General features: G+C 44.3%; 2 protein-coding genes across 2 annotated transcripts in view; one reads left to right on the top strand and one right to left on the bottom strand.

Moving 5' to 3' along the window:
• Positions 1-1,148: 1,148 nt before the first annotated feature.
• On the top strand, positions 1,149-9,247 carry tmem242 (transmembrane protein 242). The gene is made up of 4 exons (XM_084315234.1): positions 1,149-1,274; positions 5,147-5,247; positions 8,146-8,283; positions 8,389-9,247. Exons 1-4 carry the CDS (start codon positions 1,169-1,171, stop codon positions 8,500-8,502), a joined length of 459 nt encoding a protein of 152 aa, XP_084171360.1. The 5' UTR covers positions 1,149-1,168; the 3' UTR covers positions 8,503-9,247.
• Positions 9,248-10,225: 978 nt separating this feature from the next.
• arid1b (AT-rich interactive domain 1B) overlaps positions 10,226-18,649 on the bottom strand; it is a 122,496-nt gene continuing 114,072 nt past the window's right edge. The window contains 4 exon segments of the mRNA XM_084314256.1: positions 10,226-13,314; positions 15,974-16,104; positions 16,476-17,232; positions 17,458-17,542. Of these exon segments, the coding sequence (XP_084170382.1) occupies positions 11,533-13,314; positions 15,974-16,104; positions 16,476-17,232; positions 17,458-17,542 (2,755 nt within the window). The 3' untranslated portion in view covers positions 10,226-11,532.

Below are 18,649 nucleotides of genomic sequence, written 5' to 3'. Positions count from 1 at the left end.
AAGCTCAACAAATCATGTTAAACCCAGATTCGGCTCAAACAAGGGACTAAACACGTTTAGCAATTATGCCACAACAATGTGGAACGCCCTAACCAAAGCTGTAAAGGAATGTGAATCCCTGCCCACATTCAAAACCGCTCTTAAAGAGCACCTACGGGAGGCTGCAATTCGAAACTGGCCACCGTAAATGCCCAAAACCCCCACCACCTCCTAATAGACAGTCTCCTCCCCACCGCATGTATATATTCCCTCCCCGCCGTATGTATATTTCTCTCCCACCCACCCACCCCCTCCTAATGTACAGTCCCCTCCCCATCATATGTATATACTCTGTCAGGATCTAGGGGTAACAGTACTGTATATTTGAATACCGTTTATGTCACAAATGTATCAGTACTAAATACCTATATGTCCCTATGCCATAAATGTCATGTATGTTGTGTATGTCATAAATGTCTATATGAATTGAAAATGGGGGACCCTAATGGAAACAAGACAAACGTCTTTCTCAGGTCTGCATCCCCTTAACAATTGTATGTATTGAGCCGTACTGTATTGTACCCATTCTGCAATCTGTTAAATAAAGTTTTCATTCATTCATTCATTACTCCTAGAACCCACCTCACCCCTGCCCACTTTGACAACCTAGGATGGCTTAGAGTAGACGACAGAGTACAGCAACTTGCAATGGGCCTGGTCTACAAGATACACTACACGACCAAGGTACCCATGTACATGTCAAAATACTTCCCAAAGGTCAGTGAATACCACGATCACAACACGATTAACATGATTTGTGGAGCTCCCTCTGGTGTTGTGATCGTGGTATTCACTGACCTTTGGGAAGTATTTTTTTTTGACATGTACATGGGTACCTTACCTTGGTCGTGTAGTGTATCTTGTAGACCAGGCCCATTGCAAGTTGCTGTACTCTGTCGTCTACTCTACTCTTACGTGCACGCGCTCTCTGAATTGAGCAAGTGTTATTGCCAGAAAAATTATAATCGCTGCAAATCTGCACACGCCCACTTTTTAAAGTTGTGTTTAATTTTTTTTTTAATGTTTCGATCATTCCACCTTTACAAAAGTTACAACATCGGTTCGTTGATTTACGTTCCTACTTGGTGTGTTTCTACACGAGCCCTTCCTGTGGTCGCTCTGGGGCAACATGGCAGCTGAGAGAGAAAACACGAGTTTCAATGTCAACAACAACACTACTGTAACTACAACCGTGGAGGAAAACAACGACGCGTCTAAACTCCAGTTGTTAAAAGGCAAGCGAAGCTGTCATTTATTTCGTGACTAATTGCTGTGTTGTTAGTAACGTTAACTTATGGTCTTTGCTGTTATTTCTATGGACATCTTAGCTTCAGTGCTAGCTGCTGCAGAACACTAACCAGAGGCTGGCGTTACGTTAGCTCTTTACACACTGGGTCTCTAAGGATATAGCCTAATTATTATTACGCGTGTAACCACATCATCATCATCACCATCAATAATAATAACAATCGTTTTATGTTTATGCATGACTTGCATACACATATATTACAACTACAAGGACATAATAACTTTAAAAGAAAATACAATAATAAGCTAGGTCAAAGCAATTCGACAAGTGTATTTTGAAAGCAATTCACAGCAATACTCAACAACATGGCACCGATAAGAACCACCAGGGTTAAAAATCGCGCTGAGGCATGGATGCACACTGAAATACTGGCCGCTATGAAAACCAGAGACAAAAAATGCTCTGAACTTCATAAAAGTCAGACAAAGCTTTCCAAAAGCTCAAACAGTGAACTCCAAGCCCACGTGGTTTAACTAAAAATCCAAAGAAACAGACTAAGAAATGACGTAAACACCATGATCAGAACCGCAAAAAGAAATTTCATCAACGACAAAACTGAGGAAAACAAAAACAAACCCCGCAAACTTTGGAAATTACTCAATAATCAACTAGGCTGCAGTAAAAAACTTAAAACCAGATTCTCAAACATAAACATAAAGACGGACAACACGCTCATCACAGACAAGCTGGATGTAGCCAATTACTTAAACATCTTCTTCACAAACATAGCCACAACACTGGTAAACAAACTACCCTCCCACTCAGGGCATTATGGGGTAGAACACATAGTAGCATACTACAAAAACCTAGGGGTCCACAAAGACGACTTCAAACTTGAAATGGTAACAACCGATGAGGTACTCAAAAAATTGAGCGCCCTCCAACCAGGGTTTCCGTTAGAATTTTTTTTTGCAGGTCTGAGTGTCCGGTAGATTTCAATCTACCGGACAAATGGGATAAATTCCGGTCAGAGTTTATTGAGCTTAAAAACAATCGATAGACCTATATAAAGAATGACATCATCAAGGCATTTATAATATTTTAACTTAAAACTAGGCTACTTTTGCGTATCAGTCATTAATATATTCCAAATAAAATAAGTCCCTCGAGACTTCGTGCTGCTGCTGCCGACTTGAGGTGTCGGTGGGCAGTCTGCCCGACCTTAATAAACAGCAGTCTGTTATAATCACATTTTTATGAGCTAACTAATTCCGTTATATTGGACATTTGTATTAATTATATCAAGCGAAGAACTGAGAAATTTGGCACCGCTGTGTCAGCGCGAGCTGGCTGCTGATATATTTACGTGAAGCATGGAGCACTTGGAGCAGGCAGAGCAGAGCAGTGGTGTCAGCAGCGCCCCCACCCAACAGCTGAATTGCCAATGGCTGAATTGGAGTACTGCACCCTGCCAAGCCATGCTTCACGTAAATATATCAGCAGCCAGCTCGCGCTGACAGCAGGATGTCATTATTAGACCGGCTGCTTGGTGAGATTGTTTCGTTCATCGCATAGGCTATATAATTTTAGCCTATTTTAATACAATTCAAATAATCTAATTGTGTTTAGAGGGAATTATTTTCACCGGACATTATGACCGGAGAGATTAAATATGTCGGACTTCAACAGATTTTGCCAGTCAAATACCGGTAATTACCGGCTAACGGAAACGCTGCCTCCAACCTAACAAGGCCACTGGCCATGACAACATCCCCTCCAAATTCCTCAGAGACGCAGCAGCCGCCATCACCCCAGTCATCACACACATAATAAACCTCTCTATAAGACAGGGGCACGTCCCCAAGGACTTCAAAATTGCGAGAGTGACCCCTCTACACAAAAAGGGCAGCAAATTAGACCCAGGCAACTACCGCCCTGTTTCTATTCTTACCTCCATCTCGAAAGTCATGGAGAAAATAGTCTACGAACAGGTCGAAAAGTACCTGGCGGAAAAAAACCTAATCTACGAATTCCAATCTGGCTTCAGAACGTCCCACTCCACTGACACATGCCTCCTCTATTTGAACGACCACATCAAACAAGAGGTGGACGCTGGCAAATACTGCGGCATGGTCATGCTGGACCTACAAAAGGCCTTCGACACTGTCAATCACTCCATTCTAATGGACAAGCTAAAAGCAATTGGTTTTGATAGCCTATCAGTGAGCTGGATGCAATCCTACCTGGAGGGGAGAGAACAGATGGTAGAGGTAAACGGTACTCTATCCCCCCCCCTCACAGTGAGCTGTGGTGTTCCACAAGGAAGCATACTAGGACCGCTACTCTTCCTAATTTATGCAAATGACATGTCATCAGCCTGTGACTGCAACTTGTTCCTGTTTGCGGACGACTCAGCCCTGCTGGTCTCTGACAAGAACAAATTGCAGGTTGAAAAAACCCTCAGCACGGAACTAGGCAAAATCTTTATATGGCTCGCTGATAACAAACTATCATTACACATGGGCAAAACAGAGTCCATTCTCTTCGGTTCAAATAACAAACTCAGCAAGACCGACGGATTCTCAGTTACAGTGGGTGACAATATTGTCACAAGGAAAGACGAAATTACCTACCTGGGTTCCATCCTAGAGGCAAATCTTTCCTGTGACAAAATGGCATCCAATGTAATAAAAAAAGTCAACCAACGAACTAGATTCTTGTACCGGATCTCCTCTCTGGTAAACAAGAATACCCTGAAGACTCTGGCAGGAGCACTCATTCAAGGGTACTATGACTATGCGTGCACCTCATGGTACCAAAGCACCTCAAAGGCGCTTAAAACAAAATTACAAACATCACAAAACAAACTGGTCAGACTACTACTTGACCTGAACCCCAGAACCCACCTCACCCCTGCCCACTTTGCCAACCTAGGATGGCTTAGAGTAGACGACAGAGTACAGCAACTTGCAATGGGCCTGGTCTACAAGATACACTATACGACCGGGGTGCCCATGTACATGTCAAAATACTTCCCAAAGGTCAGTGAATACCACAACCACTACACCAGAGGAAGCTCAACAAATCATGTTAAACCCAGATTCGGCTCAAACAAGGGACTAAACACGTTTCGCAATTATGCCACAACAATGTGGAACGCCCTACCCAAAGCTGTAAAGGAATGTGAATCCCTGCCCACATTCAAAACCGCCCTTAAAGAGCACCTACGGGAGGCTGCAATTCGAAACTGGCCACCATAAATGCCCAAAACCCCCACCACCTCCTAATAGACAGTCTCCTCCCCACCGCATGTATATATTCCCTCCCCGCCGTATGTATATTTCCCTCCCACCCACCCACCCCCTCCTAATGTACAGTCCCCTCCCCATCATATGTATATACTCTGTCAGGATCTAGGGGTAACAGTACTGTATATTTGAATACCGCCTATGTCACAAATGTATCAGTACTAAATACCTATATGTCCCTATGCCATAAATGTCATGTATGTTGTGTATGTCATAAATGTCTATATGAATTGAAAATGGGGGACCCTGATGGAAACAAGACAAACGTCTTTCTCAGGTCTGCATCCCCTTAACAATTGTATGTATTGAGCCGTACTGTATTGTACCCATTCTGCAATCTGTTAAATAAAGTTTTCATTCATTCATTCATTCATTCAAAGATGATACGGATTTTGCCTGCTTAACCTCATTGGTCAGGTCTCCAGAGTCTAGGGACGCTGACACAAATGCCCTATTCTGATGCATGCACACACGAATGATCCGTTTGCTCAACGTCACTGTATTTGCAACCCTTACCTGAATACTATATTTGTCTGTGTCATTTCCATAGGTACTGCCTTCCTGACAACTGTGGCATCTGCTGGGATGATTGCAGGGTTTGGCTCCACATTAGCATTGGCCAAGAAAAATAGCCCAGGATGGTTTAGTAAGGTATAACTATATCCTCTTTGAGTGTTTTTGATTACGACCATGTCATAAATGATTATAAACAATTGTGCATCACTAGGGGCGGCTACGTGGCGTAGTGGGCAAGGCGCTCGCCACGAATGCGGAGACGCTGGGCTCGCCTGTTCGAGCCCAGCGCTCCACATTGCTTTCAGTTTAGCTGGTCGTTCATACTAATACACATTGGCCGTATTAGGGGGTGGGAAACTGATGGGTGGGGATCGGGCGGTGTGGACAGCGACTCCTACAGGTCGGTTGGTGCGCCTGCGCAGTAGAATCAGGAAGTGTCGGGGGCAGCGTGAGCCTCCCACACGTTACTCCTCGCCACTGAGAGATCGAGCTGCGCAGGTGAAAAGATGCGACTGCTGTTACCTCAAGTACCGGAGGGGACTTGTGCTATGTATGACTTAGTCCACATTGCAGCCGGCTTGTGGGAGGCAAGAAACAGCGTTCGTGACAGGGGAGGGTTGTGAAAATTGGGATGGGAGAAAATATAGAAAATGGGAGAACAAGTGGATAAAAAAAAAAAAAAAATTGTGCATCACTGTAATTTAGAACAGGCCTATCGGTATTATAATTTCGTTTTGAAAGTAATCTGGATCAATCCCACAGTCAGTTTATCAATGGTGAGTATAACTGCAGATATTATTTGGGTTGCCATGTCACCCATGGATTATAACACTGATTTATGAATCTTACTTATTTTTATTGTTGAAGGTGACCCATTGATTCTTAAACAAGACTTGCCAAGCCTAGTTAAACCAGACTGACCATGACATTCACATGGGTTTCAACAATGTGGAGTCAATAGATACTCACTATTGTAGGCCAGCCCTTCACATCCGACATAAACAACATTGCATAGCCTACCTAGTACCTACCATATTTGCAACGCTAATCGCATTGTAACTCATAGGGGTATATGAAGCTGGATTTCTAAGTTGTACATAGACCTTTTCTAAAGGCTAAGCATGATTGTCAGACCTTTTGGTTCGGTTTGGATGTGATGGCCTACTTTGATTTACATTGTATTCCAGATTAAATTTGTGGTTCAAGCCTAGTCTTACTTTTACATCCTCCGCATGTGATCTTGTTTACTTGCCCTTTAATGGACACTGGGCAAATGAATGGAGGAGATATGCCAAATTGAACTGTGAAGGGAATTGAGGCACTAGAGTAGAATAGGCCACGTAATAGAATGAAGTGTCTCAATGACAAAGGGGGCATGTCCAAAGACAGCCCAGTCACAAAGGGAGCGCTTCTCACAGCACTCCTTATTTTCCCTTCATTTCAGGTGGCTGAACGAATTCTGAAACGTTGCTTTGACTGGGACTCCCACTCATTCAATTAATTCACTTTGGAACCACATGCTTATTTGACCCTCACAGGAGGTAATTAGACGTGACGCACATGGAGCACGGCATTATATTTGTTTTCTGGATATACTCTGCAGGACAGGGGGAGCCTTTGTCTCTGAAGTCTATTTTTGTCACAGGCCCTATCTTTGTCGTAGACATCAGTCTCGGCCAAATGTGCCCCGTAAAGCGTTCAAATTAGATCTAGTGTGGAGGACCATGGCAGTTACAGTGTCTGGTTAGACTGAGCAAAGGAAAAGTACAAGGGTGCTGTGTCTCTGCCCGACCAGGCTAGAGGTAGATAGTAGCATGTCAAAGTGATTCAGAGGGCTTGTTTTATAGGGGGGGGGGGGGGGTGTATTTGACAACAAGAATATATGCCTCTTTTAGCATTAGTTTACAAATTTAGTGGAGAGGGATTTTTGACCCACATTGATCATTATTAAAAAAAAATTGTGTTTTATACAAGATAGTCAAAGAAGAAAGAAGTAATTTGGACTGAAGTCCTCTTCTCAGCTTCTACCTCTTCAGAAAACAACATCTCACCCAGCTCTTAGATTAGTTAATCTAATGAGCATGGTATTTTAAGAACATGATGAATAATTACATTAAGATGGAGAATGAAGTAGTAATTAGATTATATATATTTTCTGAGGCCGCAAGGTCAGTCTTGATACATTCCTCTCTATATTAAGGGAAGGTTCAGGATTTTTAGAAGCTTATATATATATAGCCTATTGATCACCAACAAAGCCCCCTTGTGGGATGTTCAAAACGTTTTCACATCCGTTTGCAGTGCTTGTGCAAGTCAATTGGGTATAATGAAACCATTACTCTCAAAACTGTATAGAAGTCCTTTCAAATGGTTCTTATTACTCTTGCAAAGTGCAAGGGGATTTAGGGGTTATTGTCATCATGTGTGTGTATCGGTCTGTCTGTCCGGGATGTACCCTGATAACTTGTGCATTTCTTGTCCGATTTTGCTTAGTGGATCCTTGACAGTCAGCCAAAGACCTGCACTACAGTATATACAGTCAGGTCTTTGGTCCCTTAAAAAGGAGGAGGCACATATATAAATTGTTGTAATTCCTACGTTTCACCTGATTTGGATGTAGAGCCAAAATTGTATCAATGTCCAAATATTTATGGACCTGACTGTATATATATTTTTATTTAAAATTTGTATGTGATTAGTTAAAAGTGGATACAAAATTAAACATCCGAGACCAACGTTTTGGAGTCCCACTCTAGTTCTTTCTACAGCTATGGAAGTATATGGAGATATGCTAACAAATGTCAACAGGAGGCTGCTGCCAGTTTCTCAGAAATAAGAACCCATATGAAACCTTTTGGACATCCAAAGAGGGCCCTTGGTTCTAGGCTTCTAAACATCCTGAAACTTGCCTTAAATTAGTTTCCCAGTCATGTCCACAGCCATTACTAGGGACAGGGGTTACCTGTCACTCTTGTGTGTGAAATATTCCAACGCGTCATTGCCCATGACAGTATGTCTGTCTTTCTCTCTCAGGGAGTGATGGCCACTGCTGCAGTCCCAGAGACTGGGGCGTCCCTAGCACTACGGGCCCTGGGCTGGGGCTCCCTCTATGCCTGGTGTGGAGTTGGTTTGTTAAGCTTCACTATCTGGAAGGCCATGGGTGTCCACAGTGTATGTATTACTACGGTTATAGCCTATAATATCTACGTTAGACTAAATGCACGTAAGATATTGTTGGATTATATACACATTTTAATGAATCTTCTATCTTGTCAGTTGTCGGAGTTTAGACCGAAGATGCAGTCAATCTTCCCAGCCATTCCAAAGAACGAGGACGCTCAAGCAAACTCTGATGCTGAAAACTGGGATTCTATCTTCCAGTCTAAATGAGGGGGGTCTTATACTCTGCTACTAGCTGTGGACAGCCCGAGTCAAACTACTGTGGGACTTGAGACTATTGGAGTGGTCATGGCGAGAGACCAGTGGATTTGGAGATGGGACACAGGACAGCAGTTGATGATTTGTCCCATACATGCCTTCCGCTCAACTGGTAGATAGGAGCACCGATCCCGCTTGTATGAGACTGTTTGAACGACTGGACTGAGCCGCACCATAGTCTAGATTTATTTATAGTTATGGGCTTCATAAGCTCTCAATATGTGGTTAATAGTTATAGAAGTGTGTGCGTCACTTTGCAAAAATATATAACAAAAATTGGACACGTTCTGTTTGCCACTTGTAACATCACAAAGAAGACACTTAAGGGTGCACTGTCGTTTTGTGAGTCAGAGAACATATATTTCCATAACTGAATAAACAAACTGTCCTCCGAGGAGAATTGGATACCTGGAACACTGTTTGAAGCTAGAAAGCTTCCTGAAAAGTTAATATTTCACGATGTTTACAAAGGCAGGGCCCACTATTTAACATCATATTCTAGGCTTACGTTTGGTTCAGTGCCTCAAAATGTAGTTTTCATTTATGATAAATATAAGGTAGAATTCTTTAAATACAATAAATGTCTTTTGCAGGCTCTGCAAACAAATTCCCCTCCCCTGAAATTGCATAGTGCACCTTTAAGAAATGTGATTTTTAATGACACAGCAGAACACTGTCTACCCTGGGTGAGGGAGGGTGGTCTCAGATGTGTTGGTAAATAGGCGGGTGACGCATTGACTTTTGCTATGCATGGAATGCTTGTCTAACAGGTTATTTACTTGGTATTTCATGGATGATCAGATCTCACGTAACTCACTTTCTATGCCGCGTTGAAGGTTTTTCCGCTTGCAACTACCCATGATGCATCGTTAAGGCGGTCTTTTTCCATATTCAAGCGTCTATTTATACCGCCTGTTGTCGGCACGGGTCTTTGAGGTCTTTATCCATGAGAATAGAGATCCGATTGATGTCGAGCGGTCCGTCCCGGCGAGTCTTTCTAAAAGAATTTAAAAATACTCCCAGACTGGCCCTGATGTTGTCGTACACATTTAGCCCCTCATAATCGGGTTTAGGGAGGACGTCATGCAAATACAGTGACACCACATCTGTAACGTGGAGCGTTGTGCCCGGTCTGACATCAACTTAAAAAAAAAACAAGCGACAAGTTAATCGTTTTGCCTTTTAATGTGGTCCAAAATAAAACCGTGGCCTTGTGTGTACGACTGTGCTTGCCCTAATTTCTTGGTTGCCGTTTTTGTTGACCCTATACTAGGGATGCACAGATACCAATTCTTTATTTTGCCGATACCGATTCTCGGAGTCCTGAACTTTTAAGTTTTCAGATCCATTAGACAAAAACTCTAACGTGTGTAAAAATAAATGCAGAAAATCAAGCAGTTTTGCTTTGTTGGACATGTTACACGTGGAGTACGGTGTCAGATTTGAGTAATTGGGGGGGTAATTCGATACAGATACCCTCCGCCTGGTAACGGTCTGGTGTCTGGTATCGGTGCATCCCTACACCATGACAGACGAGTCCCTCCAGAGGCCTTGGAGACAAAAAGAGTCACAAGCGTCCTTCACAGTGCTCAAACCAGTTTTCATGTACATTTATTCTTAACATGTGGAACATATAGTATAAAGATTTCATACTGAATAAACAATGTTCATCAAATTAAAAGGGAGAGGATTTTGTACGTAGATTTTTTTTTATCTTTTTTTTTTTACATTTGTTATAACTTTTTTAAGTCATGTCAGTTTTTAACAACATTATTCTTTGAATACAGATCCACTCATCTCATTCTCCTATAGCTGTACAATATGTTTCTTTTTTTTGTTGTTTTTTCCATCAAGATTTTCCATGATCTCAATAAAAAGGCTCGTCAGAAAGGGGGGGAAGTCGTCCCGAATTGTCCGTTTAAAACAGGCCTGGATCACAGAAACACCATGAAACCGTTTTTTCCTTTTCTTTAAATACATTAATAAAAAATGGTTTGTCGACCTCATCTTAACCGAGTTAACTAAATAGTCGTATTCAAATGAGCAGTATTTGTGATTATAATAATGACCATTATAGTTATATCAACTACCGGCACTGATTTATACCACATCTCTTGGAGAAGAAAACCAAAACAGGGCGGTCGAATGTACAACTTGTATTTACAAAATGGCCCCCAGAAATATGAGAGAAAGAAAAAAAACTGATGGAAGTACAAGTACTATTAGTTGAGAAAGTCGACTTGGCTGTTACAGGGTCAAGAGGTCAATAAAAAAAAAAAAGTGACATACCCCTCTTATTTTATACTGGTATGGTTACGCAATACTGATGGTCAAATTGCAGATGGTCAAAATAATTCACATTTTGGTAATAATCTCCCCTCAATGAGCCAACTAAATCCTATTGCACAATAGGTCTTTTTTTCATTATTTTTAAAAGTTTTTATCAGAACAGGATACATGTACTGAATAATATATAAGGTCAGTGTTTTTTCTTTATCATACCACATGATAAGAGAGGCCTATCTACAACATGTCTTACAATTTAAATAAATCGCCCCCCCCCCCACCGAAAAGAGACCATAAAACAGAAGGAGCCCCACAGATAAAACAGCCACATACAATTATAAAACATAAGAGCAAGAGACGCCCAAAACTAGCAGAGTTGTCCTCCGCCGTCAAGATGCCGACTTTGGTTAAAACAAAATGAAACCCAAACATTTGAAAGAATAGAAACAAACAAATCTTAAAATAACAAAGTATTAAATATTTTGTATTAAAATTACTTAAAAACCCCAAATAAACGTGGATGGAGCAGAGGAGCTATATATATATTCTATATATATTCATTTGTATGTAAAAACATTTTTTGTGTTATTTTCTTTAAATAAAAATATAATACCACCCAGTTCGTCGTGCCCAATGTAGCCGGGCTGTGCCTTTCTAAAAGCAGGCCTCCGAGTGCCCCCTGTGCCTATGTGTGTGTCACGAGCGGCCGATCTTAAACAGTACTTCACACATGATGGCCGCGACAGATGAGTTCAGCACAGAGGAGAGGGAGATGTCCAGCAGCCTGCTCTCGTAGAGCACAAACTCAGGCCTGTTCTCCGCCACCTTGGCCATGGCCAGCAGCGCCTTGGCCGCTCGGCACATCATGTTGGCGCTCGGGGGCTCCGGGTGGGATGTGGGGTGCAGGAGGCTGTGGGGGCTCTGCTGATACTGGGCCATGGCCACGTTGTCCTCCAGGAAGCCGATAAGGCTCGCCACGCTGCCCTTCTGCAGGGTGATGGCACGCGCCGCCGTGGGGTCCCCCTGCGCCAGGTTGGACAGGATGGCCACCGACATCTCGCGGAACACCTGGCTCTTCCGCTCGCCCACATGGCGCAGCAGCATGGCGAAGATCTTCTCCTGCCGGCTGAAAGGCGGCGTGGCCAGGAGCAGGTCCACGTTGTTGTCCTGGATGCTCAGCTTGCACAGGCACTCCAGCGCCAGTCTCTGGGGGCTGAGCGAGGAGAAGCCACCCGCCGTGGAGAAGGGGTCCTGGGCCTCAGCCGAGGGGCACACCATCCAGTGGAGCAGGCCGTCCAGGATGGGCAGGCAGATGCTCTCTGGGTAGAGAGACAGGTCCAGTTGGCCAGAGATGTTGGCCAGGGTGACCAGCGTGTTCTCCCTGAGCGCCGAGAGGCAGTCCCACCACCACTCGTCCTTGCTGCAAGCCAGGCCCCGCTCCTCCTCCTTCTGGTAGGTGGGTGCCATCCTCTTCCTCTGGGGGTGGAGGTGGTGCAGCAGGATCAACCTCCCCAGTATCAGCACCAGGCCCGGGTGGCGAGACATGTCCGTGTCGTTGCCCGGGACAAAGGAGAGGCTACGGATGATGTTGGAGATGCAGATGCAGCGCTTGGCGAGCGCGTCCTGCCAGGGGGCAGCTGTAGAGAGGGGAGCTTCGTCCCAGCAGCATGGCTCTTCCTCCAGCAGGGTGATGTGGCTCTGCACTGGCTGCCGCCTGCTGAATGGAAACGCTTCCCTCTTCCCCTCTGACGGAGAGCCTGGCCAGGTGCTCAGCAAGTCATCCATAGTGGCCGCAAAGCTCTTTTCTTCGGCTATTTCTTCCATAGTCATGTCTGCCATCTGGTCCTCTGGTTGCGTGTTCCTCTCCTGCTCCCACTCCAGGGGCTTGGCGAAGGTCTCCCTGCCGCGGAGCTCGAAATGGGTCTGGATGTGTTCGGTGGAATCTCCTCCTCCGGCCTCCCAGTGCAGCAGGCCGCTGACGAAGCCCCTGGGCAAACTCAACTCTGCTGAGCGCTCCTCCACCATGTCCTCCTCCTTACTCTTCTCCTCCAGCTTGATGGGCAGCTTGTCAAACTTACTAGCCTGCTGGGGCCTGGGCTCCAAGGGCTCAGAGGGTTGGCTGGGCTCAGGCTGCTCAGTGGCTACATCCTCCCCGTCCTTCTCCTCCTCCTTGACAACGACAACAGCAACAGGCTCCTCCTTCTTCTGCTCCTCCGAGGCGACCTCTGGGCCGATGATAGGCGGAATGCAAACAAGGTCCTCCTCAGATGTCTTGCTGTCTCTTTGCTCTTCCTGAGATTGGCTGTCCAGGTGAGGAACAGGCAGCGTCTCCTCTTCCGTCTCCTTGGGGGGGTCGGGGTCCGGTCCCGGCAGGATCCTCTGGGTCTCGGCTCCCACCTCATACTCCTCCAGGATCCCGAAGATCTCAATCAGGCACCGCCGGAAGTACTCCACGATGATCTCCAGGAAGCCCGGCAGCTGTGGAGCAACGAGGAGAAGCAAGCAGTCAAGTTATCCAGACTCTAGATCCAGTTCAGTCAAGTTATCCAGACTCTAGATCCAGTTCAGTCAAGTTATCCAGACTCTAGATCCAGTTCAGTCAAGTTATCCAGACTCTAGATCCAGTTCAGTCAAGTTATCCAGACTCTAGATCCAGTTCAGTCAAGTTATCCAGACTCTAGATCCAGTTCAGTCAAGTTATCTAGACTCTAGATCCAGTTCTGTCAAGTTATCTAGACTCTAGATCCAGTTCAGTCAAGTTATCTAGACTCTAGATCCAGTTCTGTCAAGTTATCTAGACTCTAGATCCAGTTCAGTCAAGTTATCCAGACTCTAGATCCAGTTCAGTCAAGTTATCTAGACTCTAGATCCAGTTCAGTCAAGTTATCCAGACTCTAGATCCAGTTCAGTCAAGTTATCCAGACTCTAGATCCAGTTCAGTCAAGTTATCCAGACTCTAGATCAGTCAAGTTATCCAGACTCTAGATCCAGTTCAGTCAAGTTATCTAGATCCAGTTCAGTCAAGTTATCTAGACTCTAGATCCAGTTCAGTCAAGTTATCTAGACTCTAGATCCAGTTCAGTCAAGTTATCTAGACTCTAGATCCAGTTCAGTCAAGTTATCTAGACTAGATCCAGTTCAGTCAAGTTATCTAGACTCTAGATCCAGTTCAGTCAAGTTATCTAGACTCTAGATCCAGTTCAGTCAAGTTATCTAGACTCTAGATCCAGTTCAGTCAAGTTATCTAGACTCTAGATCCAGTTCAGTCAAGTTATCTAGACTCTAGATCCAGTTCAGTCAAGTTATCCAGACTCTAGATCCAGTTCAGTCAAGTTATCTAGAGTCTAGATCCAGTTCAGTCAAGTTATCTAGAGTCTAGATCCAGTTCAGTCAAGTTATCCAGACTCTAGATCCAGTTCAGTCAAGTTATCTAGACTCTAGATCCAGTTCAGTCAAGTTATCCAGACTCTAGATCCAGTTCAGTCAAGTTATCTAGACTCTAGATCCAGTTCAGTCAAGTTATCCAGACTCTAGATCCAGTTCAGTCAAGTTATCTAGACTCTAGATCCAGTTCAGTCAAGTTATCTAGACTCTAGATCCAGTTCAGTCAAGTTATCCAGACTCTAGATCCAGTTCAGTCAAGTTATCTAGACTCTAGATCCAGTTCAGTCAAGTTATCCAGACTCTAGATCCAGTTCAGTCAAGTTATCCAGACTCTAGATCCAGTTCAGTCAAGTTATCTAGACTCTAGATCCAGTTCAGTCAAGTTATCTAGACTCTAGATCCAGTTCAGTCAAGTTATCTAGACTCTAGATCCAGTTCAGTCAAGTTATCTAGACTCTAGATCCAGTTCAGTCAAGTTATCTAGACTCTAGATCCAGTTCAGTCAAGTTATCTAGACTCTAGATCCAGTTCAGTCAAGTTATCTAGACTCTAGATCCAGTTCAGTCAAGTTATCTAGACTCTAGATCCAGTTCAGTCAAGTTATCTAGACTCTAGATCCAGTTCAGTCAAGTTATCTAGACTCTAGATCCAGTTCAGTCAAGTTATCTAGACTCTAGATCCAGTTCAGTCAAGTTATCTAGACTCTAGATCCAGTTCAGTCAAGTTATCTAGACTCTAGATCCAGTTCAGTCAAGTTATCTAGACTCTAGATCCAGTTCAGTCAAGTTATCTAGACTCTAGATCCAGTTCAGTCAAGTTATCCAGACTCTAGATCCAGTTCAGTCAAGTTATCCAGACTCTAGATCCAGTTCAGTCAAGTTATCCAGACTCTAGATCCAGTTCAGTCAAGTTATCTAGACTCTAGATCCAGTTCAGTCAAGTTATCCAGACTCTAGATCCAGTTCAGTCAAGTTATCTAGACTCTAGATCCAGTTCAGTCAAGTTATCCAGACTCTAGATCCAGTTCAGTCAAGTTATCTAGACTCTAGATCCAGTTCAGTCAAGTTATCCAGACTCTAGATCCAGTTCAGTCAAGTTATCTAGACTCTAGATCCAGTTCAGTCAAGTTATCTAGACTCTAGATCCAGTTCAGTCAAGTTATCTAGACTCTAGATCCAGTTCAGTCAAGTTATCTAGACTCTAGATCCAGTTCAGTCAAGTTATCTAGACTCTAGATCCAGTTCAGTCAAGTTATCTAGACTCTAGATCCAGTTCAGTCAAGTTATCTAGACTCTAGATCCAGTTCAGTCAAGTTCATCTAGACTCTTCAGAAAACCCTGCAACATAGAGACACTAGGACATTAGCCATTTATTAAAAAGCCATTCTATATGAAATAAAAATGTAAATAAAAAAACATGACAAATCAATGTGCATCAGAGACCGTTCTTCCTTTTGGAGATGCAAGGTTTTCTCATGATGGCAACAATGTGATCACTGCCCATTGTCATTGTGCATTGTGTAGCTAAATCAAATAAAATCAGTATTAATCAAATCAATATTAATGTGCTTCTTGTAGCTAAATCAAATCACTCTTTATTTTGCCATAATTTTACTGAGAACCACTTCTCTGCAGTGACGAGAGAAAACAGACGACTGATTGGTGACTTGTTTCAGAAGTTAATGAGGCCCACTAGCTAATGAGGCGGCCAACTAATAGAGTATTCTGTTATGAGGGGACCCAGTCCGTCTCACCTGTGTGAGAGTGAAGGAGGGCACGGTGCTGTCGTCATACAGCAGGATGTTGATGGTGTCCAAGGCCCACGTACTCTCTGCCAGAAGACCGGACTTCAGGGACATCATCACCCGCCAGGCCTCAGGGGTTCCTGGTAGGACAGTTTGAATAGAACAGCACAGAAGGGCACTCATTGTGAGATCATATTACGAGGGCAAAGGGCAAAATTGCCGCCATCCCATGAATCAAATGTTGTCCAGGGACGGGTCAAAGAAAATGTAGCTAAAATATTTGCAGATCATTACTTTGTTCTGATATTTGAAGTCATGCAAATTAAAACATCTCCATCTGCCACACAATATCCATTATAACAACACCATTATAGCATACCTAATCATATAACATATTATAAATGTATTTATGTGGATTTGAAGCAAGGAAATTATTTATAATACAAGCTAATTTGCCTGGTCGTTTCACAAATTTCCCCTGGAAACAGGTCACGAGGAGCAGGATTCTAACCTGTGTCTTTGGAGGTGAGCTTGCGCCGGGGCTTGAGCTTGGGCTGGGTGGCCTCCACCGAGTCCGGGGGGAAGTTGATCTCTCGGTGGATGACTGGGATGTTCTGGCCATGCATCCCTCCACTGTGAGCACCAGGCATGGACCCCGCCTTCTTCATGGAAGCCATGAAGTGGGCATTATTGGGGGACAAGGAGCCTCCCATGGGCCGCGGGAAGGTCGAGGGACTCGGGGCCCGAGAGATGTGGTTAGCCATGGCCGGGTTGGTCTGGTAGGAGGAAGGCGGCTGTCGAGAAGCCATGGGGGAGGGAGAGGAGGAGTGGTGTGGGAAAGGGGGCTGGCGCTGGCCTGGGTGACCGGGCCACTGGCCGTCCTGAGGGGCCCTGCCTTCTGGATCATCTCCCCGGCCCATGCCGGGGTAAGGGGGCCCCTGGCCCTGCCTGGTGGGGTAGGGGTAGCCCATGTCAGTCCTGGGGTGCCACATGTTGCCCTGGGGTCCGTCTCCGGAGCCTCCGGGACCAGGTGGGGGCCCCCCGGTCATCATGCCGTGCTGCGGGGCTCCCTGGCCGGCCGGCTGCATGCGTTCCCGGCCGTAGGGGTAGGGGTACTGGCCCTGGATGGGCCTGCGCTCCATGAAGCCTCCACTGTACTGCCCGTACATGTCTGCCTGCTGCCCGCTGTACTGCTGCATCCCGTAGGCCTCACTCTCATGTCGCTTAGCAGGCGGGCCGTACATCCCCTCTACAGGCCTCTTATAGCCCTGGAGACAAACACATTACATTACTATACAAGTACTATATACTATATATATATACTATACAGAAATCACCACACTATTAAGCATATTACACAACCAAACTAGGAGCCCAACGATGTGACAAGCAACCAACTATGAGTATTTACTTTTTACAGAATAATGACTCTGAAAAGAATCAACAGTAATGATTAGTAATGTCATAGCGCCCTCTGGGGGCTGGGGGCTGACCTGCTGCTGGGGGTACATTCCAGGCTGGTGAGAGCCATAAGGCATTCCATGAGCATACTGCTGACCATAGCCTTCATGGCCATGCCTGGGAATAAGAGAGATGCAGACATAGAGGATGTTCTAGTAATACAGATAGGACTGCAGAGGTTTTAATGACACATGAGCACTAGTGAAATACTCCAGCTATCCTCTAAGCCAGGGATAAGCAATGTTGATGGCGTGGCGCTAGCTTACCGGGAGAAATGCTGCTTCAAAGTTAGAGGCGTCATATTATGATAAATGGGTTTTGCTTAGTCTGTTCAGAACTATTGCCCGTTGATGTCACAGGGACACACACAAGCAATAACTTTAATTCATAAATTATCTGTGCTTTTTGGAGCCAGGAACACTGCCTACCTAATGTACTGCCCAGTTTGTAAGTATTTTATCCTTGGGTGTGGGGTAGCCAGGCAATTCATTAATAAAGAAATGTGGTATGTTGCTACAGCTACATAAAATAAATACATTAAAAATGATATATATATATAAACTGTTTAAAAGATACACAATATCTCCCCTATAAAGGGAAAGTCCACCATAAAACAAAATGTATTGTGCTATTCCATGACCGTGGGCAGTAAACTTAACCCTTTCACTACCACACTACAGAACCTTCTGTAGTGTGGTAGTGAAAGGGTTAACCATTTGTCGTGTGACAGTGAAAGGGTTAACCTTCTGTATTGTCACAGTGAAAAGGGTTAACCCTTTGTTGTATGTATACCTATAAACATGAACAAAAATGGAGGCTCAATCAAGGCTGAATTTGTGATGTCATCAAGTAGGGCTGGGAGGTATACTGTCATAGGATCCATGCAAAGGTATGGGTTTTTATTAGGGGTGTAACAGTACACAAAAACCACGGTACGGTATGTACCTCGGTTTTGAAGTCAAGGTTCGGTACGGTTCGGTACAGTGGGGGAAAGTTTGGCTTTCCATGTTCCACTCAGTGGGGATGTAGTGTGCAGTAACTACTTGTAGGGCTGTCAACAAATATTCTATATTGAAATTAATAATCGACTTGTAAAAAAATTATAATAATTATATTAGATTGTGAAAAAAACAGCCCCCGGTGGGCGGACGTTAGTGGTTAACATACCGTTGTATTCGTTCGGTACACTACACAGCCGTTCGGTACGGTACGTTACACACTGAA

This window comes from Notolepis coatsorum, assembly GCF_963971535.1.
Source record: "Notolepis coatsorum genome assembly, chromosome: 5".
Classification (NCBI taxonomy): domain Eukaryota; kingdom Metazoa; phylum Chordata; class Actinopteri; order Aulopiformes; family Paralepididae; genus Notolepis; species Notolepis coatsorum.
Note: the sequence above shows the minus strand (reverse complement) of the source record. Positions and strands in the feature narration are given on the sequence as shown.

What these genes read in the sequence shown, in the direction of transcription:
- tmem242 (XM_084315234.1), top strand. Translation starts at nt 1,169, where the DNA reads ATGGCAGCTGAGAGAGAAAACACGAGTTTCAATGTCAACAACAACACT. An exon ending in TAAACTCCAGTTGTTAAAAG is followed by an intron (nt 1,275 to 5,146) that starts GCAAGCGAAGCT and finishes TCATTTCCATAG; the next exon opens with GTACTGCCTTCCTGACAACT. An exon ending in GCCCAGGATGGTTTAGTAAG is followed by an intron (nt 5,248 to 8,145) that starts GTATAACTATAT and finishes TTTCTCTCTCAG; the next exon opens with GGAGTGATGGCCACTGCTGC.